This window comes from Hippopotamus amphibius, chromosome 5 (genome assembly GCF_030028045.1).
Source record: "Hippopotamus amphibius kiboko isolate mHipAmp2 chromosome 5, mHipAmp2.hap2, whole genome shotgun sequence".
Classification (NCBI taxonomy): Eukaryota; Metazoa; Chordata; class Mammalia; order Artiodactyla; family Hippopotamidae; genus Hippopotamus; species Hippopotamus amphibius.
In genome coordinates this window covers 163,540,116-163,562,323 of record NC_080190.1, presented here as the reverse complement: position 1 = coordinate 163,562,323, position 22,208 = coordinate 163,540,116, and the positions used below count along the sequence as shown (strand labels likewise).

Below are 22,208 nucleotides of genomic sequence, written 5' to 3'. Positions count from 1 at the left end.
TTCTCCTCCGTAGCTTCTCCCCGGAGGCATCACTTTGAACGCTTTTTGTTGCTTGTTTTGGTAGCTACCTTTGTTCCCTCTCTTTTTTAGGGGGCTGTATTGGGTTGTAATGCACACACTATACAATACACCCATTGAAAAATGTACAATTCAGTGGCTTTTTAGTATATTCACAGAATTGTGGAACCGTCACTGTAGTCAATCTTAGAACATTTTGTCACCCCCCACCCCAAAATAATCCCACCCCAACCACTGCTGTACTTTTTGGATTTGCCTATTCTAAATATTTCGTATAAGTGAATACAAGAGGGGAGGGGCTTGAGGGAAGTGAGGGGCTGACTTCTCCATTAGGCACCGTTCCCAGGACCCACAGAAATGTACTATAATACAAGATGTGGCCTTTTGTATCTGTCATCGCTTAAATAATAAGCTTGCTCAGTCGAAGGCATTATCCACGGACTTATACCAGGGGAGATGAGGATTTAGGGCCCCCTCTCCCTCTGCACCACATGTAAGTCCCATCCCTCATCCTCTCAATGGAGTTATAATTCTCTTTGTTCTTTACTATTATTGTGACTCTGTAAACTCTACTCAGCTCTTACTAAACTGTAGTTATTTTTCCTTTCCTGTAGGATGCAGATAGCTTCTCGTTGTGCTTTTTTCTTTTATTTTTTTCTATCTTCTCTGTATTTATATCTAATAAAATCCAAAGTCTGCCAAATGTTTTAAATCTCTCCCTAGTATGGCCAGATTCAAGGTATTTTATTGATTTCATGATCCTGGAGAAATCTCTCCCCAAGGCTTCCCATCTGTTCACAAGGGGGCTTTTTGACCTCTGGCCTGGTACTGAGTGTCATCCTGGGAAATCCCCCTCTCTTCCATACTAAATCTCCTTTCCCAGTAGCCAGCGTCTTCCTCTTCCTTTCTCTCTTTCACTTGGGTGTATCACATCCCCTTACATCTTTCTGGAAAAGGGAACGCGGCAGTCATTTTTTAAAAGACCTTTGTTTGAAAATGCCCTTATTCTACCTTCAAACATGATATCGACTTCCAGGTTGGAAATAATCTTCCACCAAAATTTAGGAAGACATTGCTCTATTGCCTCTAGTGTGCTGTGTGATTGAGTTTTAAAGTCATTCTCATATAAGATCTTTTGTAAATAACCTGTTTTCTCTCTGGCTTTTCACTTTGTCCCACATGTTCTGAAATGGCCTCAAAATATTTTGGTATGGGCACATTTTCATGTATTTTTTGTTAGGCACTCGATGGGCTCTTTAAATTTGAAATTCATATCCTAGTTATGGGGTATTTTCTTGAATTATTTTATTGTTGATTTCCTCTGTGTGTGTGTGTGTGTGTGTGTGTGTTTGTGTTCTCTTTTTGGGGGGAGGGAGGGGTTGCTTGTTTTATCCAGATGTTAGGCTTCCTAAACTACTCTTCTAAATTTCTTTTCTCATTTTTTATCTGGTGGCTTTTTGCTCTACTTTTGGGGAAATTTCCTCAACTTTCTCTTCTAATCCTTTTGATGAATTTTCACTTCTGCGATAATAGTTTTAATTTCTAAGAGCTCTTTTTTTGTTTTCTCAATGTTCCTTTTAAAATAGCATCCTGTTATTATTGCAGTATTTTTTCCTCCCATTTTTCTAAGGATGTTAATGATTTTTTTTTTAATACAGCATATACTTTCTTCTTTTGGTATGGCCTTCCCAGTTGTGTTGGTCTCATCTGTTTCTCATATCTGATGTTGCTTGTCTGCTCCCATTTTGGGGGAGGGGTGTCAAAAATCAGATTGGAAGTTCTGAGCATGTGGGTGGAGCTTAGTGACTGTGAGCTTCACTGGAGGGCAGCAGTGCTCAACTCGGTTGCATATTAGAATCAGCTGGGGGAGCCTTTGAACAGCTCCATACCTGCTCTCACTGCAAAACAATTAAGTCAGAGTTGTGGGGGTGGGACCCTGGCATCAGTATTTTTTAAAGTACCCTGGTTGATTTCTGTGTGTACCCAATGCTGAGGACTTTTGCTTGGGGAAACCGGATGTCTGTGTCAGTAAGTCTTTCTTTTTTAAATATTTATTTATCTGCGCTGGGTCTTTGGGGCACACAGGGTCTTCGTTACCACGTGTGGGCTTTTAGTTGTGGCATGTGGGATCTAGTTCCCTGACCAGGGATGGAACCCAGGTCCCCTGCATTGGGAGCGAGTGAGGAGTCTTAACCACGGGACCACCAGGGAAGTCCCAGTAGGGCTTTCTCTTGCGCTGGGTCCCTAGGAAGAATCTTCTAGTCTCCTGCCTGCTATGGAAGCACTGGGAGAAGGGAGTCATTCGGGAAAGACCACGCTCACAACTGCCAGCCTGGAGAGAAGGTGAGGAGAGTGCCGTGCAGGCTGTCTGGGGGGGTGACCTGGAACTTTCAGTGAAAACAAGGGCTCTCTGGCCACTTCTGTGTCCCTGCTAGTGATGGGAGAGGCTTCTGGAATGTATCCTTTTGTTATCTTTTTGCTGGATGGAAAGAAAAAAGAGAGGAAATGTTAATTACCAAGAGTTAATTATCATGATCATTAACAAACAAAAAAAATCCAAGGACATTTTAACACAGGAGAAAATAGAAAATGTGAGTCAGACAAGATCTTCTGGGGGAACAGGGGGAGGCCACGGATTTTAAAAATTAATCTTTTCTCCCCTCATCTGCTTGGTTGAGACATTGTGGGAAGGGAAGATGGGACTGGGGGAGGGAAGACTGGACATGGCTTCTGGGAATGATCTCAGGTGGCCTCAGCCTGCAGCAGCTTGAAGAGGGGTTTCGGTTCCCGGCCAGTGATTGAGGTCGGGTCACGGCGGTGAGAGCGCTGAATCCTAGCCACCAGACCAGTGGTCAGTGACAAGGCCCCGGCCCTACGGCTTTGCAGAAAAGAATTCCCACAAAGACAGAAAGTAGTGAAACAAAGTAGTTATTAGGAAAAAAGAGTACATATGGTTAGACACACGGGCGGACTCAGAGAGTCGCACCCTCGTGGCAGTTTGAATCCCTCTTATGGGGCATTTCTGCTGCGTTTCCTGTGACCCATCACTTTGATTTGCCTGGTTCAGAGCCCATATTTGCTGTATCTCAGGATTTTCCCACGTGTGCGTGCACATCTTTTAGCCAAGATGAATTCCACGGAAGAGGCCTATGGGTAGCTTTGGCCATCACTCCCCTTTTGACCTCCAAGGAGGCTTTCTGCACATGTGTAATTCGGGGGGAGGTCTCCTGACTTCCAGAATGAGGAGTATGTGGTCTCTTATCTTCTATCTGGGCAGCGCCCAGCCTCCTCCCAACTGTCCTGTTATTCCTGTCTCATAAGGTCAGTCCACAGGGAACGGATTTTGAGCATTTGCCCTGGGGGTCCCTCTGTCTCCCGCCTCAGGAAGCGGGGGCAACACTGAACACAAGGAAGTGCTTGGGGGGAGCAAAGCGATGGCAATGATCAGTAATAAGCACACCTGTGCCGGGTTCTCAGCGAACAAGGGCCTTGCCCGGGTGCTGACTCACCTCTTCTCCCCCAGGCGAGCCAGGTGAACGCTCGCTCCTGAGCCCCTCTCCCACCACACACTGACCTCTCTGAAGACTCGAGGTGTTCCTTGTGGAGAGAGAGGCAAACAGGACCCAAGCACAGGGCATTTAGCAAATCCATACAAGACAGGAGAGAGCCCAGGCCAACCATCCAGGACTCCTCAGAGCCCAGGTGAGTCCTCTCCTTTTTCACGCCATGATCGCAGCCAGTAGAAATAGGCTCCAAACAGTAATTTGCAGTGGAAGAGAAACAGAGCTCAGCTCAGGTGGTGGGGAAGAAAGAAAAGCTTACCACCCCCCTGTCTTTGTGCAGACAGAGGGTTTGGACAGAGCCACTCATGCTGGGGCAAGCAAGATGAATTAAAAAAGGGTGACACGGCATCTGTGCAAACACTATAGGAAAAAAAGACAGCGGAAGAATCCATTCAGGTAGAAAAGTTAGCTTAAAGAAAAGCATACAATATCTTTATTTTGTATTGAAGCAAAATCATCTCAATAAAGCAAAACCTCAAAGATGAGAAGATGAAACAACTGAGTTAGGTGATAAGGGAGGTTGCAAAGGTGAGGAATATCAGAATGACAATTCTTTTTTTTCTAATTAAAAAAAAAATTTATTTATTTATTTATTGGCTGTGTTGGGTCTTTGTTGCTGCACGCGGGTTTTCTTTAGTTGTGGAAAGCAGGGGCTACCTTTTGTTGTGGTGCGGTCTCTTCACTGCCGTGGCTTCTCCCCTTGTGGAGCACGGGCTCTAGGTGCGTGGGCTTCAGTAGCTGCGGCACATGGGCTCAATAGTTGTGGCTCACGGGCTTAGTTGCTTCGCGGCATGTGGGATCTTCCTGGATCAGCCATCAAACCCATGTCCCCTGCATTGGCAGGCGGATTCTCAATCACTGTGCCACCTAGGAAGCCCCAGAATGACAACTTCTGAACTAATAAATTAGAAAAACAATAGAATGATAATTGCAGCTGAGGGTTGAATCACAGACATCGAGAAAGACCTGCCATGAACTCGGAGGATGCAGAGGGAAAAATGAGAGATTAGAGCAAGTAGACAAGATAAAATATATGTAGAGGACCCAAAGGGCAGTTGGTGACTGAAACAGAGAATTCAGCGAGCAGATGTATAACGTGTTTAATGATATGAGTGAATCTTCCTTAAATGAAGGAAGAACTGAATCCACAGCTCAGAGGGCAGAGTCAGGAAAACACACAGTCTGACTGACGGACACACGGGTAAAATTGTGTGCGTGGGGAGGCGGGTAAATTTTATTTTGAAACAACTCCAGACATACAAAAACATTTCAAGACTAAAAAAGAACTCTTGTTTTAAATATTTTACCACATTTCCTTGGTCACATATTTCTCTATCCATCCATCAGTTCACCTTATTTTCTGATACATTTCCAAGTAAGTTACAGACATCAGTATGCTTTACCCAATACAATTCAGAGTGCATATTAATGAGAGTTCAATATGTGTGTACATTGCTTTGAAGTAAAATTAATAGGCAGCGAAATACGCACATCTTTAGATGCTATTTGTTGCGTTTTGACAAATGCATAAACCTTTAGCAAGATACAGAGTACTTCCATCACCCTAGAATGTTCCCTGGAATATTTGTTGGTCCCTGTCCACCCAAACTGGAGAGGCAGAGAGGCGTGGCCCCGGCTCCCTGGGCAACAAGGACACAGACTGCACAAACTGGGCTGCGGCCAGGCCTCTCTGGACTGAGAGCCCCGGGGAGGGCTCAGGCCTCAGCCAGCTGCTGCAGCACCGACAGGGACCCATACAGGGCAGACAGGGGCTTATTGGCCTCCAGGTCCCAGGTCCCACTGAGGCTTGTCGGGCGCCACCCTCAGGCCGCACTCCTCCAGCAGGCCGAAAGTGAGAGCCACCACCTCCCCCTGCAGTGGGGCGAGGAACCTGGGGTCCAGGGTGAAGGTGAGGTTACAGGGGTACCGGAAGTTGGGCTCCAGGATGCTCTTCACCTGGAAGAAACGGGGTCAGGTGTTGCAAGTCAGCCTTGAGGTTGGGAGACAAATCCTTCTGTCCTGAGAGCCAGGGGCCTCTCAGGGTCATTCAAGAGGCAAAGTGATAGGGTCAAGGGGACCAGGAGTCTTGTCCTGTCCCATCGTGCAATCAGTGTGATCTTGGACATGTTATTGGAAATTGTTGAACATTGGTTCCTAAGCAGATAAATGGTGATGCTAACATCGACCTTGCAGAGTAGTGGTATCTGGAATTATGGGTGTGTGTGTACATGTGTGCAGTGTGTGCATGTATGTGCATATGCTGTACACATATATGTTCTTATGTGTACATGTATGTAGACGGAGAAAGAGCAATCTGTAAATGGTACCTGTGTGAAAAATGCAGGGGTGTCTTGGATCCCCTGAGCCCCCCAAACCTGAATACCTATATGGCTCTTTTAGAACTGTGAGCACCCTCTGCTGGGGTTGCCATGGAGACAGAGACCCTCCTGAGGTAGACTCACACCCACCGGGCCAGCTCCCCAGAGGGAGAGGCAGATGCAGAATTCCCAGCGGCCACATGGGATCCTGCCTCCCCTCCCAGCAGAGGCTTCTGTCACCTCCCTTCCCACAGCATCATTCTTGTCCCTGGTTCCCTCACCCCTGTCCCTGGACGCCGGCCCCTGGGGATCCATTTCTCACCAGCTGCCACTCCTGCTGCAGGATGCTCTTCTCCATGGACCAGGCCAGCAGCTCATGTTGGGTGTCACTCAGCACTGGGGACAAGGGGACGTTTGGGGAGAGAGAGTGATGAGGAGTCAGATTTTTCTTCCCTGCTGTGAACTAGGAGACCCCACGAGAGGGGAAGCTTGAGGCAGAGGAATAAAACCCATTCAACTTGAAGGTCAGGTTCCCTCCTTCTGCTCTTGGGATCGTCTCCAGGATGCTACATAACATGGTTCAGGGGGTGGGATTCTAGGCTGAAACCTGGAATCCAGCACACCTGCTGATAGGCTGGCTGAACTTGGGCCAGTCTTTTTAGGTCCTGAGCTGGTTCTGTGTCATATGGTGAATTTATCTCACTGAGCCCTCCTGACCTTGGAGAGCTGTGTGATGTAAGATGAAGATCATGGTATTAGAAGGGTTTTAGAGAGGTGGGTGTCATCTAACCCCTTCCTTTTGGGCCTAGAGGCCAAATTTATGATGTTCCCGTATTTCCCTCAAATCACTCTTACCTAGTATGGCTTCAAGGAGGTAAACGATGTGGAATCTTGAATCAAGCCATAGATTTCTTGAGTCCTGTTTCATCTCACTTAGGAAGGTGCCACCAAAGCTGTCCAAAGGATCCAAGGAGTCCCAATCCAGCTGTAGGAGACCGGTATTATCAGTAATACAACAGCACCAATAATAGTAATAGCAACAGTGATGTTGTTATATGGTGTTTCATTATCTTTTGAGTCTACAAGTGATTGACCAAGGTGGGAGGGGGAGTGTTCTTCACCTCCCCCAGGAAATTCCAAGCAGCTTCAGCATGTGGCCTGCATGCCCTGGGCCTGGTCATTGTGTTGGGGCCAGTGTTTGGGACCCCTCCTCAGGCCTATCTCCTAAACCTGCCCCTTCACAGCTTTGATCAGCCTTAGGTAGTGGGACCCCCTCGCCATGTCCATGGGGTCCTGCAGAGCCTCTCGGTCCTTGAGCTTGGCCAGGATATTATGGAAAATAGCATCCTGAATGTCTTTTGGGAGCTGGGCCAGTGCCTCCATTTGCCTGGAGACCTCCTCCTGTAGGTGCCTAAAATCTGTCCTCAGGCATCAACATCAACCGGAAAATGGGGACAATTGTTTGATGAGAACATTTGTGGTGTGATAAGCCAGGCACCTCCATCTCATTTATCTACCAACCAAAAGCATCTCTACAGATGGCATGTTTGAGCTCTGGGGATGGAGGTATCATAAGAGGCTAAAAAGATGGGCAATCCTAGTGTTGTGAAAGGGGTGGAGCTAGAAGGCAGGGAGGAGAGGAGGAGATTCTGGCAAGAGGTCATGGGAAGTGGAAGGAAATGACCAAGTGCTCATTCCTAGGACATGTCTACAATAACGTGGATTCTAGCACTGGGCTCTAGAGATGAGAATCTTAGGTGCTCTGGGCTCAGTTTCCACATCTGTTAAGTGGGAAGATTATGAGGATTAAATGAGTTCATGTATGTACAATGCTTGGGGTAGCACCTGGCACACATGAACTACCCTTCTTATCATGTGATTCTGCCTGTATCGTCTATGACCACACAACATTAAGCAATGAATGGAGTTGGGGGTTCTCTGCTTCTCCTAGGAGACTTCAGGTGGCCTCTGGCTGGTCTGCTGAGCGGGAGAGGTCCAGTGAGGCAGGTGTTATGTTTGGTCCACGGCCGTATCCCCACTGCTCAGAATAGGGCCTATTGCCCAATAAGACCTCAGCAAGTGTTTGTTGCACGCATGCATGCATGCATGAATGAGCGGGGCCGAACAAAGCATCAGTTTGGAAGCAGAGCTCAGTTCTGTAAGTTGCACGCACGCCACCTTTTGGGTAGTTAGCTTTGCAGTTTCCCACCTAGGAAGCCCCAGCTTCCCTCTTAATAAACACTGACCTTGGCCCATGGGATCCATTAGGCTGCCTGGAAAGAGAGTCACAAGTGATCATCTCCCTTTCTCATCCCCCAAATTTACTTTTGAGACCTTTTGGAGAGTCCTGCCCTCCTACCGCCTCCTCTCTTTTGCTTAACCTCTTCCTGCCCCCATCCCAGTCCTGCCCTCCACCGCCTAGCTGTATCAAACCCTTCCCATTCCACAGAAACTAGGGCTGGGCCCCGGGGCAGCGGTGGCAAAGGCAGGGGCTGTCTGCCCTGCTCTCCAGACACGTGTGTGCCATTAGGACCCCACCCCCAATCCCAGCAAACACACGCCCACCTGTTGGGAGGATGGGACCTCTTATGGTGTCTAGAAGAGAAATGAAATTCCCCACCCAAGAGTTAGTCTCTGAAGGCACTTGGTTTCTCTGACTTTCTGCCCCCTACTTCCCTAACCCCTCTCCCCTTTCTATCCACCCCTTTCCTTTGCCCAGGGGACCAGACCCAGTGCCTTGGGTAAGGACAGCAGAGGCAATCACATGAGATTTTGGTTGTGACAAGAGGCCTCCGGGAGGGATCAGATCCCACTTTCCTGGCTGTAAAATCACCCACTCACTTGACGGTGTTGGCAGCTGGCTTTCCTCTGAAAAGATAAACAGAAGGGCTCACTCACCAAGAGTTAACCTCCCATCCCCCAAGACACACACACACATACACACACACACACACGCACGCACGCACACACGCACGCACACACACCCCTATCCCGGTATTCAAAAGTGAAAGGTGGCTGTCTCTGTGGCCACGAGGATGTATGGCTTGTAAAAGATAGAAGCGACTGGCAGGCTATGGAGGCGAGGGTAGTTTCCCTCTGGGTCTGCAGGGCTGAACGCCTTTCTTGCCTCTTATTAGCATCCAAAAGGGATCAGTGCTGAGCGGGGGCCCAAGGTCTAGGCAGAGAACAAACCCAGCTCTGGAACTCGCCTTCTGGAAGGGTTTTCTGGTTATCACCATCTGAGACGAGAAGAATGTCTGGAAGAGGGAGAAGCCAGGTCAGGAGAGCCCAGGTTATTCCTGCTGGATCCTTTCACATCCCTCTACCTGGAGTCCCCCCACCCCACCCCCAGCTTCCTCCTCCGATCCGATGGCACAGCTTTCCTCAGTGTAGCCTGGGAACGCCTTGTATCCGGATCACCTAGGATGATTGTTAAAACTCAGAGTCCCTGACCACGCTCTGTTTTTTCTGAATCAGATTCTCGAAAGAGAAACCTGGAATCTGCATGTTAAGTAAGGACCCTTGTCATCATCAAGCCCTCTACCCTAGAGAACTGTTATGGAAACGGTCCCATAAATGGAGACCCCATAGATCATGGTGTCGTCATAGCCGGGGAGAAGAGATTTCCAGGGAGGAATATCTGGGGAGAAGAGCGTTCCAAGGAGGGAGTGATCAGGTGTGTGTTCCGTGGTGACCTACGCAGAGTCGGTTCGCTGGAGGACAGACTGCTGTGAGTCGAGGCGTGGGTGCCAGGGAGGGGGGGGTGAGGACACAGGGTATAGGAGATTCTTAAGCAAGTTTCTATGAGGGGCAAGTGGGTTGGAGGAGGGGATCACTGAAGGGGGACACTTGGGTGAGGGGTTGGTGAGCTGGCAGAAACCTGATCTTGTCGTCAGGTCATGGGGTAGCATCCAGGTGACCTGGAGACGATGAGGGTAAGCTTGTGTCCATCACTTTGACGGACACTGACCTTCCTTCCTCCCATCAGCTCTGCAGAGAAGGGGTCATTTCCATTTAACAGATGAGAAGGCTGCCACTCACACTCTGATTTTCTCCAAAGTTAAACAGCAAGTGCTGTGGCAAATTATTGAACTGCTCTACACTTATGTTCCTTTCTGAATTCTTATGATGATTGAATTGGTCCAGGGAAGTCCATCTTAATGATGATTGAATTGGCACAGGCAAGTCCTAAATGTTAGTTTCCTTCACCCTTAGGCCTAAACTGTGCAGAGCAGCCCCACACGCCCCCTTGTGGTCAGAACATGATTGCAGGCAGGGCTGTGAGGTTAGTCTTTCTTCGGAATCTAGCTGCCTTTGGTTCCCACCTGCTAACACTTAGAAAATGTACTTTTGAAAGTGGGGCTCCTTTTCATCCTCTCCTAAATAAATAACACTTTGTCATTCACCAGATCTTTAACAGCACTACCATCTCCTGGTGCCCTAAGTACAGTCTCTGATCTCACTCTAAATTAGCTGTGAATCCCATCCTTGACTTTACTCTCAGTAGGACTGGCTTTTTTTGAGAAGCTGAAGTCCTCTGACCCTACAAGATTGGAGAGTTCAGTTCCTTTCTATTGCTATTGACAGGAGGTAACTGAGGCCAGGACCCTGCCTTAGCAAGATGTTGCAGGGAAGATGCTAGAGGGAGGGGTGTGTGTGTGTGTGTGTGTGTGTGTGTGTGTGTGTGTGTGTGTGTGTGTGTGTGGCAAGGGCATCCTCTCATCTCCAAGGAGCTGGACCTCAGCTGTATGCGGATGACCTCTAGCTGGGTCTCAACATTTGGGAAGGACACTGAGCTGTGTTCCCAGTGTTCACCATTCCTCCTGGGTTTGCGGTTGCTGTTTGATGCCACTGGTTCGCTGATGTGGAGTCAGAACCCAAAGTGAGTGTGCGTGTTGGGGGCTGTGCATTTTGAGGCTAGTGAGGGAGGGAAAGATGTAGATAATGTCCTGTGTTTTGTTGTTAGGGCCTTATATTTGCAGTTTTGTTTATGATGTACACTGGGGTTATGGGAAAGGGGAGGGCTCTGCAGCTCGCCCAGGGGAGCTGCTAAGAGTGGCAGCTCTCACCTTGAATGAATTGAGGTGGTCGGGATTAGGGCTGCACTTTGCCCAGTGCTGAGGACGGCCCGTGTTGGGTGCCCCTTTAGTGCCTCTCCATGCGGGAGACTGTCTCTGTATGTCCCTGTGGTAACGTTTCAGTCTTGCCGGCTTGGAGGTGGCTGAGAAATCTTGCTCCTCCCCTCCCTCAATGGGGAGGGAAGTCTTTTGCCTCTGGTTTCCCACTTCTGCTCTGCCTCTTTCAGGCTCTGCTCACCCCACCGTTCCTCTTGAAAACCAGCTGCTTCCTCTTACAGGCCATCACCGTGCCCTGCGGCAGGGTCCACGTCTTGTTTCTCACTCTGAGACCAGCTCCCTCTCCTGTACCCTGGGGAGAAACCAGGCAATACGGTCAGTTATGCATGTGGTTTAAGACTCAAATAGAACTAGAAGCTCATGAGCAGTGGACCTGGCAGCCCCCTGCCCTCACCCTCCCAATGCTGATCCCGATTGCCAGTTACCACACTTTTCTTTCCTTTGTCCAGTATTTACCTTCACATCTCTCAATTTCATGTTTTTTTAAAAAATATTTATTTGGCCGTGCCGGGTTTCAGTTGTGGCATGCAGGCTCTTTAGTTGTGGCACAAGGGATCTTTTACTTGTGGCATGTGGGATCGAGTTCCTTGACCTGGGATGGAACCCCGGCCCCCTGCATTAGGAGCGTAGAGTCTTAATCACTAGACTACCAGGGATGTCCCTCAATTTCATGTTTATATTGCAATGCTTTGATTTTTTTTCTGGATTTAAGTATACGTATGTACTTTCTGCTTCCTAATCTTCGCCACCTCTCACCCCTCACCTCTCCTTCCCTTATCCTCCTAAAATATTCACATCTCATTGTCTGTCTTATTCACTGTTAGCTGTTGGGAGACTGCTTCTCCTCACTCCAGATCTTCCCTTTAGCAATTAATGTGACACTTCTGCCCTCTCTGCCTTGTACTCATCTTTCCTGGGGAGGTGGGAATATCATTTTTTTTTTGAGACCATGAATATCTGAAGATATCTTTACTCTCACGCTTGATCATTGCTTTGACTGGACATAGAATTCTTAGCTGGAATTTCTTGGAACATGACTCTTTGTTTTTCCCACTTTTTAGAAATAATTATGATTTTCTCTTTGAGATGAGTGTCCTGAAGTTCACTTTTTGTTCCATGGTGTGTATCTATGTTAACCCAATAAATTAAGCTTTCTTTTGGTCCTTTCATCTGGATATACATCCCTCCTGTCTCATAAATTTTCTTGTATTATTTCTTGGATGATTTCCCTCATTTTATTGTGTCTTTGTTCTCTCTTTTTGGAACTGATATCATTCAGTACATTGAATCTCCTGGACTAACCCTCTCAATTTTAAAATAAATATTTTCCTCTCTTTTCGCTTACAGGTTTGGGAAGTTTCTTTGATTTTATTTTCTTACTTTTCTAAAACAATTTAGGCTTCTTTTTTCCAGTCCAGCAAGTAAGGAGCTTGGACGTTGTTACTCTGTGCTAACAAGAAGTGAAAAGCTGAACAACCTTTATTGCGTATTCTAGTCTGGGTTCTTCAGAAAAACAAAATCAACAGGCTATCTATCTATCTATCTATCTATCAGTCATCTATCTATGTTGCTATCCATCCATCCATCCTTCCATCCATCAATGGATCCACCCAACCTTCTCTTTCTCTATCTGGATTTATTATAAGGAATTGCTTCATGCAATTAAAAAGGCTGAAAAGTCCCAGGATGTGTAGTTGTCAAGTTGGGGATGCAAGAGCGCTGATGGTATAGTTCTAGTCTGAATTCAAAGGCCTAAGAACCAGGAAAGCCAATGGTCTAAGTTACAGTGCGAGTCTTGAGTCTGAAGACAGGAGAAGAATGCTGTCCCGGCTCAAAGACAGTCAGGCAAAGAGTGAACCTGATCTTCCTCTGCTTTCATTCTATTCAGACCTTCAGTGGATTGGAGGAGGCCCACCCACATTGGGAGGAAATGTGCTTTACCAGTCTACCCATTCAAATCCCATCCAGAAGCATCCTCAGAGACACACCTGGAAATAATGTTTAACCACATATATGGGCACCCTGTGGACCAGTCAGGCTGACACATAAAACTCACCATCACCTGGAGTAATTCTTGTACTCTAGGAGGCCTGAATGACTGTTAACATATGTCATCATAAACTTGCAGATGCTATTATTTTATGTATTTTAATTAATTAGTTAATTAATTAATTCAGCTGCATTAGGTCTTTATTACTGCGTGGGCTTTCTCTAGTTGCAGAGAGCAGGGGCTACTCTTCATTGTGGTGTCCAGGCTTCTCTTGTTGCCGAGCACGGGCTCTAGGCGCCCGGGCTTCAGTAGTTGCAGCTCGTGGGCTCTAGAGTACAGGCTCGGTAATTGTGGTGCATGGGCTTAGTTGCTCTGTGGCATGTGGGATCTTCCCAGACCAGGGATCATACCTGTGTCCCCTGCATTGGCAGGCAAATTCTTAACCTCTGTGCCACCAGGGAAGCCCCAGATGCTATTACTTTAATTCTGTGGATGAGGGAACCATCCCCCAGAAACATGCAAAATGTCTTCAGGCAGCCTCGTGAGTCACTGGCTCTCCAGAATTCAACTCTGTACTTTGATCCACCAGGATGCCTCCCATCCTCAAATATCTAAGAGAGTCCAGTGTAGACCAGTGGCACAGGGAGCTCTGATGTATTGAAACACACGCTGTCCCAAACAAAATTGATGCAGCCATGAACTAGGGTGAGAGGCAAACTGTTTAACAACATTGAAACCCAGGGGCTGTCATTTAGAAACTTGCTGTCTGTGAGCAGTTGTCCTATGTGAAAGGATACAGGGTTTTCTCCTCCTATTCTCACAAAGCCCAGTCCACCATCCCAAGCAGATGGAAACCCAAAGCCGAACATCAAAGTATCCTGCAAGCTGGAGTCATGTTCTATTTGTTTCAAATTGTTCCCTGGACTTGCAATCAAATGATGCAGGTGGAATCTGGGCCTCCCTCGGGACAAATTAATCAATTTGGGGACAGTTAGTTCATATCTCAGGTTTTCTTTTTCTTTTTAGTCCCTAAATCTCTTAAATAAGGACAAATTACACAAACTATATTGCGTGCAAAAGCACAGTACAACACACACACAAAACTCTACATCTCCCTGAATAAATATTTGATAACTTTTAAAAATCAGTTTGAAAAACTGTGGTTGGTGGACTTCCCCGGTGGCGCAGTGGTTAAGAATCTGCCTGCCAATGCAGGGGACACGGGTTCGATCCCTGCTCCAGGAAGATCCCACATGCCACGGAGCAACTAAGCCCGTGAGCCACAACTATTGAGCCCATGTGCTGCAACTACTGAAGACCATGCGCCTAGAGCCCGTGCTCTGCAACAAGAGAAGCCACTGCAATGAGGCGCCTGCGCACTGCAACTAAAGAAAGCCCGCGTGTAGCAAAAAGACCCAACACAGCCAATAAAATAAATAAATAAATTAAAAAAAAGTCCCCAAAATTAAAAAAACAAAACAAAACTATAGTTGGCCATCGTGAGTTGTGTACATCACATGTGCTTGAATGTATTTCAATCTGAATCTATAAACTTTATGCTGAGGGTGTCACTGTATTTAGGGTATTTTAACTGCAAGGTTTTGTTTTGTGTTAATGATTCCTTGTTTGCTCCAGGCATAAAACCACACAAGAATATCGTACAGCAATCACACTTTTGGAGTTTCCAGAATCTATCACTTACCCAAAGCAAAATATAATCTCAAATAATTAAATCTATTTCCTATCTTATCAATATGGAATAATCCCAAATACTGAAATACAGAAGTGAGGCTGTTTGATGGACTCTCAGGTCAGGAGTCCCCTTGCACATGAGAAGTGGGAAATAGTGACCCCATTCATCCTGCCTGGGACTCTCTGTGCTTCCTGGACTTGGGTAGCTATTCCTGGATCAGCAAGAAAGGTAGAAATAAGCATCAGGAAGAAGGACAGGTACAGTACCAACCAGTGCCCGGGGGTGGGGGTGGGGGGGGCTCTTAACTGCCTGCATGTGGAGGTCTGTACATCAATGAGCATTTTTAACCCCTCCTGTGTCTAAAGTACTATGCACATGTCATGGAATCCAATCTTGCAATAATCTTTACTTTAAATACAAAGAAAAAAGATTTTTTTAAAGGAGAAAAATGACTTGCCCCAAACCCATTCTGTTTCCAATTCCTGCTGTAAATCTTCCTGTAACATTACAGGGTTACTCAAAACACCTATTGGAGGCCACAGCTGCAGGTTTGTTGTAATATCCCAGAACTGACACTCAAAACAGCAGCATTCCTTTCAGTTGACAGTGTTTTATAACACCTTTTTTTTTTTTTTTCTTTCCCCAACTTTTTTCTTCCTTTCATTATTCATCAAAGTCCCAGGCCTACCTTCTCCATCTCGGGCATCTGACACCCACTCCAGTCGGGACAGAGCTCACATCTGTGCTTTTGCCATAACACCACCAGACAACAATGTTGACCAAAATTGAGTTTTACTTTCTATTATTTGCATTGTAAAAACAATAGATTTGAAATACAAAAATTTCATGACATATAGCACTCTGTCACACACCAACATTCTGAGAGCAGTGCCCTGCTTTGGAGGTTTTAGAAGCCAAAGAAAAGCAAGTTAGCTGTTTGGGAAGAGTTGTCTGAGTCCAGTGAACCCTAAGTTTTTCTTTTTTAAACTAGACTTAGAATTGATAAGGTTTAGAACCAAGATCATCACAATAAATAGCCAACAGCTTTTTTTAAAACTTTTAATTTTATATTGGAGTATCATTGATTAATAATGTTATGTTAGTTTCTGGTGTACAACAAAGTGATTCAGTTATACATATATATGTATCTATTCTTTTTCAAATTATTTTCCCAATTAGCTTGTTGCAGAATACTGAGCAGGGTTCCCTGTGCTATAATGTTAGTTATCTATTTAAAATATAGCACTGTGGGAGGAAGAATCAAGATGGTGGAGTAGGAGAACATGCGCTCACTCCCTCTTGCAAGAGCACCAGAATTACAACTAACTGCTGAACAATCATCGACAGAAAGACACTGGAACTCACCAAAGAAAACCACCCCACATCCAGAGACAAAGGAGAAGCCACAATGAGACGGTAGGAGGGGTGCAATCGCGTTAAAATCAAATCCCATAAATGCTGGGTGGGTGACTCACAAGCTGGAGAACAGTTATACCTCAGAAGTCCTGAGGGTTCTGAGCCCCACGTCAGGCTTCTTAACCTGGGGGTCCAGCAACAGGAGGAGGAATCCCCAGAGAATAAGACTTTGAAAGCCAGCAGGATTTGATTGCAGGACCTCCACAGGACCGGGGGAAACAGAGATTCCACTCTTGGAGGACACACAAAAAAGTGTGCTCACCAGGACCCAGGGGGAAGAAGCAGTGACCCCATAGGAGACTGAACCAGACCTACCTGCTGGTGTTGGAGGGTTGCCTGTGGAGGTGGCGGGTGGCTGTGGCTCACCAAGGAGATGGGGGCACTGGCGCCAGGGGTTCTGGGAAGTGCTCATTGGTGTGAGCCCTCCCAGAGTCCACCATTAGCCTCACCAAAGAGCCTGTAAGCTCCAGTGCTGGGTCGCCTCAGGCCAAATGACCACCAGGGTGGGAACACAGCCCCACCCATAGGCAGACAAGCAGACTAAAGTGTCACTTAGCTCCATCCACCAAATCAGGTTAAAGTTTTACTGAGCTCCGCCCACCCAGCCCAACCTACCATCAGTTCCTCCCATCAGGAAGCACCCACGAGCCTCCTAGACAGCTTCCTCCACAAGAGGGCAGACAGCAGAATCAAGCAGTATCAGCAGTATTTTATCTTGTGGAACTGAAAACCAACCACAGAAAGACAGAGAAAATGAAAAGGCAAAAGACTTTGTACCAGATGAAGGGACAAGATAAAACACCAGAAAGACAACTAAAGGAAGAGAAGATGGGCACTCTTCCAGAAAAAGAATTCAGAATAATGATGGTGAAGATGATCCAGGACTTTGAAAAAAGACTGGATGCAAAGATGGAAAAGTTTACCAAAGACCTAGAAGGATTAAAGGCAAACAAACAGAGATATACAACACAATAACTGAAATGAAAAATACACTAGAAGGAACCAATAGCAGATTAACTGAGGCAGAAGGGTGAATAAGTGAGCTGGAAGACAGGATGGTGATAATCACTGATGCAGAAAAGAATAAAGAAAAAAGAATGAAAAGAACTGAAGACAGCTTAAGAGACCTCTGGGACAATGTTAAATGCACCAACATTCACATTATACGAGTCCCAGAAGGAGAAGAGAGAGAAAAGGGACACGAGAAAATACTGGAAGAGATTATAGTTGAAAACTTCCCTAACATGGGAAAGGAAATAGCTACCCAAGTGCAGGAAGCGCAGAGGGTCCCAGGCAGGATAAACCCAAGGAGAAACACACCAAGATATATAGTAGTCAAACTGACAAAAATTGAAGACAGAGAAAATTTGTTAAAAGCAACAAGGGAAAAACGACAGATAACATACAAGGGAACTCCCATAAGGTTAACAGCTGATTTTTCAGCAGAAACTCTGCAAGCCAGAAGGGAGTGGCATGATATATTTCAAGTGATGAAAGGAAAGAACCTACAACCAAGAATAATCTACCCAGCAAGGATCTCATTCAGATTCGATGGAGAAATCAAAAGCTTTAAAGACGAGCAACAGCTAAGAGAATTCAGCACCACCAAACCAGCCCTACAACAAATGCTAAAGGAACTTCTCTAAGAGGGAAACATAAGAGAAGAAAAGGACCTACAATAACAAAAACAAAACGATTAAGAAAATGGTAACAGGAACATACATATTGATAATTACCTTGAATGTAAATGGACTAAATGCACCAACCAAAAGACACAGACTGGCTGAATGGATACAAAAACAAGACCCATATATATGCTGTCTCCAAGAGACTCACTTCAGACCTAAGGACACATACAGATGGAAGGTGAGGGCATGGAAAAAGATATTCCATGCAGATGGAAATCAAAAGAAAGCTGGAGTAGCGATACTCATATCAGATAAAATAGACTTTAAAATAAAAAATGTTACAAGAGACAAGAAAGGACACTGCATAAAGATCAAGGGATCCATCCAAGAAGAGGAGATAACAATTATAAATATATATGCACCCAATATAGGAGCCCCTCAATATATAAGGCAAATGCTAAAAACTATGAAAGAGGAAATCGACAGGAACACAATCATAGTGGGGGCCTTTAACACCCCGCTTACACCAATGGACAGATCATCCACACAGAAAATTAATAAGGAAACAGAAGCTTTAAATGACACAATAAATCAGCTTGATTTAATAGATATCTATAGGACATTACATCCCAAAAGAGCAGATTACACATTCCTCTCCAGTGCACATGGAACATTCTCCAGGATAGATCACATTTTGGGTCATAAATCAAGCCTTGGTAAATTCAAGAAAATTGAAATCGTGTCAAGCATGTTTTCTGCCCACAACGCTATGACATTAGAAATCAATTACAGGAAAAAAACTGTAAAAAACACAAACACATGGAGGCTAAACACTGTGCTGCTAAATAAGCAACAGATCACTGAAGAAATCAAAGAGGAAATAAAAAAATACCTAGAGACAAATGACAATGAAAACACAATGATCCAAATCCTATGGGATGCAGCAAAGGCAGTTCTAAGAGGGAAATTTATAGCAATACAATCCTACCTCAAGAAACAAGAAAAATCCCAAATAAACAATTTAACCTTACACCTAAAGAAACTAGAGAAAGAAGAGCAAATAAAATATAGCACTGTGTACATGTCAATCCTAAACTCCCGAACTATCCCTCCCTCCCACCCTTCCCCCAAGGTAACTGTAAATTCATTCTCTAAGCCTGTTTCTGTTTTGTAAGTAAGTTCATTTGTATCTTTTTTTTTTTTTTTCTGTTTATGTGAGGGACAATAGATGTTTTATGATTCATTTACAGAAAAAGGAGTAAAGTTTGCTGACATGACCAAAGGCTCGCACCAGAAAGTAACAGGACAAAGGGAGGTGTGCTAAGAGTCGAGTAGTCTGGGAAAGCATGTGAACCCGGTAGTACTCAGTCAATGAGAAACCAGGGGAGGGACTTGTGAACTAGGAGATAAAATGCTTGCTGTAACTGTCCTGTGTGTGTCTGTCTGGCAGACACCCGCTCTTGCAGGACCGATATTGAAGTCTCACTTTGCTGTACTCCGGGCTTCCATGTCCTTTCTTTGGTAATCGGACCAAATAAGTGGGCTTATTTCTCACAGATTCCACATATAAATGAGAACATTCTCTAATGCCATACACAAAAATAAACTCAAAATGGATTAAAGACCTAAATGTGAGACCGGACACTATAAAACTCTTAGAGGAAAACATAGGCAGAACATTCTCCGATAGCTTTACTTTCCCACTTCCTGATCACCATCCTGACACACCCTGTAACATCGCAGAGGAAGGATATAAACTGGAAAATCTGGGAAACCAAACCTGTAACAGAAGTTACAGATCCCTGATCCTCCTCTATTGAGAACAGCCTCATGCTGGGAAGGCAGCAATCTTGGGAAGCAGGAGAAAAAGTTCCAAACTCCTTGGAAGAATCCTGCCACGTGTGTCGATAGCACTCACTTGTTTTCCTTCCTGCAGCTGCCACTGCTTCACTCCTGGCCAACTTCACAATAAGAGGCTTCAGTTTTTGCACACATGGGAGGGAGTTCTCCATCCCATGCATTAGGGCCAGGAGTAAGCTACACCTATTAAGATTTCAGAGGGAGACTGAGGTCGGAGAGGGGTGTGCACAGCACAGGTTATTGTCTTGAGACTTCACCATTAATTATCTTTCCAGCTTAGCCTTTTCACAAGTTTTCATGCAGATCTTTTCTCTCAGCCCCTTCTTCCTCCTCCTGACCCATGCCCATGTCTCTGTCTCTCCCTTTCCCATTTTTCCTCTCCCTGTCATGGCCTTACAAGTTTCTGCCATTTGGCTTCTTGTGTTGTGTAAATCGAATTGGTCTGTCGGGAAACCAAGCACCACACTCAGAGGGTTGGAGAACTTAGGTTTATTAAGTCGGAGGTCCCAGATGAGCTAACACTCTAAAGTTCTGGGGCCCTGAGCTCAGGGTGAGCTTTACTTTTATAGGGGTCAGTGCACATGGTTACAGTTAGCATTGGCTGATTGGTTACCTGGTTACTATAGGTTACGAGCAGTTACAGAGCGCGGGAGTTGCTATGGGTTACGTGTAGGGGATTTCCAAACAGATACTTGCAGGAGCAGGAGCAGAACATTCCATATTTATCAGAACATCTTAAGATTACAGTTGATTGCTAGGTCATCTTGTTCTTATCTCAGTGCAGCAAGCAGATTTTACAGAAGCAAAGCAAGCATGAAGTTATTTCTAGCTGAGCACAAACTTCTAATTTTCCTCTTCACTTGGTCTGCTCTCTTCCACATTCTCTCTCCTCTTTCTTTTTCAGAATAACCTAAGCTTCTCAAAGCTCTCCCCTCATTGAGCTACTCAGGCAGCAGCAAGTGGTTGTCATGTGCCAGCTACAGTTTCTGGTTTCTCTGTCTACATTGTCTACACACTGTCTGGATTCTAGTGCTGGGGGTATAGAGGTTAGCAAGACAGAGCACCTGGCTCCAAAGACTTACCTTTAGTGTGGGGAGGTGGACAATACCCATTTACAATTGGAAAAATAAAGAAAAAATGGAAGAGAAGTGTGTCCCTGCAAGCACAGTGGAGCACTTATCTTGCCAAGTGTGTGTCTAGTTGATGCTCTGACTTTCCAGGCCAGGTCCCCTTTGCTCGCCAGGACTCCTGGTTCTTCCATGTCACCATCTTGCCTTCTTCTTCAGCATCTGCAGCTCCTTCACTCTGTGCTCACCTCACTCCCTAACAATCCACTGTTACCGAGTCCAAGCTCACCCTGCTTGCCGCATGACAGGCCAATGAATTGGAGACAAGATGTTGAGGCAAGGAATATGACCTTATTCAGAAAACTGGCAGCCTGAGAAGATGGCAGACTAGTGTCTCCTAAAAACCGTCTTATTCAGGTCTGGATGCCAGTTTGTTTTATAGAATCAGAGAGGGAGAGGCTGTGAGGAAGTAAAGTAAAAGGGCAGAATAGAGAGGGAGGGGCTGTGAAGAAGTTAAGGCCATCAGTCTTACAAAAGATCTCTGGGAATAACCAGCCTTGGTGACGGGATATGTTAATTTCAGCCATTCACACAGGTGGGCAGGGCAGATTGTCTGCCTGTGAGCTGATCAGAGGCACTTTAGCTTAACATTCAGGCAGAGGGCCAGGGTTCCCTGAGGCAGGCCATGGTGTATGATTATCATAACAAAAGCAGCAGAAAAAGCAAAGGTTAAAGTCAAAGAAACAGATCCAAAATGGAGTCCGATATAGCTCTTCCCTGGAACACAACCAGTTTTGGAATTACCTTTCTGGTGTATACATAGGGCTTTCCTGATTCTTTCCTGGTGTCGGATTTAAGAAGCCATGGAGGCCACTTAATGAAAGCCCACTTTTTGTGGCTGTTAGTTCTCCCTTCATGACAGACCTGGCTCTGCTCACTTGTCATCAGTTCCGGTGCCAGTGCTCCGGCCCAATGCCCATCAAATTGTTGACTTAAAAAAAATGCACAACACGAGAGTTGTGAACTGAGTTTATCTGGGGGCAAAATTAGGACTGCAACCCAGGAGACAGCATCCCAGATAGCTCTGAGAAACTGTTCCAAAGAGGCCGAGGTGGGGGTGGGGGTGAGTATATATATATTCTTGGCAAAGGAGGAGTATGTGAAATCAAACATATTTTTGTAGGGGGTTTGTGCTAGTCATCACCATGCAGGGATTTAGTGCTTCTCTAGATATGAGGAGGTGCAAGGGTTGGGCTCATAAAATCAGCTCCTGAAAACATCTAACTATCTGAAGACCTGTTCCGCCCATCTTCCAAAGCACAGAGTGCCTCCTTCCTGGTCTCCACCCTGAATTCCCTTCAGGGGATGTGGAAGGTCAGTAGCTACAGCAGCACAAAGTGATTTAATTCTTGTCCAGGCAGATGGCAAGTTCCAATTTATGGCTGACAAACTCTTAACTGGGTTAAGTGCCACCCCCTCCAACCAGACTCCCTACTGTCAACTACAGTTGGCATTTGCCA

General features: G+C 45.7%; 1 protein-coding gene across 1 annotated transcript; it reads right to left on the bottom strand.

Annotated features, from left to right (window-relative positions):
• Nucleotides 1-4,721: 4,721 nt before the first annotated feature.
• On the bottom strand, nucleotides 4,722-21,088 carry LOC130853662 (gasdermin-C-like). Its single transcript, XM_057735882.1, is given in 7 exon segments — nucleotides 4,722-5,380; nucleotides 5,382-5,537; nucleotides 6,222-6,295; nucleotides 6,755-6,884; nucleotides 10,969-11,207; nucleotides 11,209-11,326; nucleotides 20,704-21,088. Coding segments are annotated over 7 exon segments (831 nt in total). The 5' UTR covers nucleotides 20,734-21,088; the 3' UTR covers nucleotides 4,722-5,296.
• Between the last annotated feature and the right edge of the window lie 1,120 nt (nucleotides 21,089-22,208).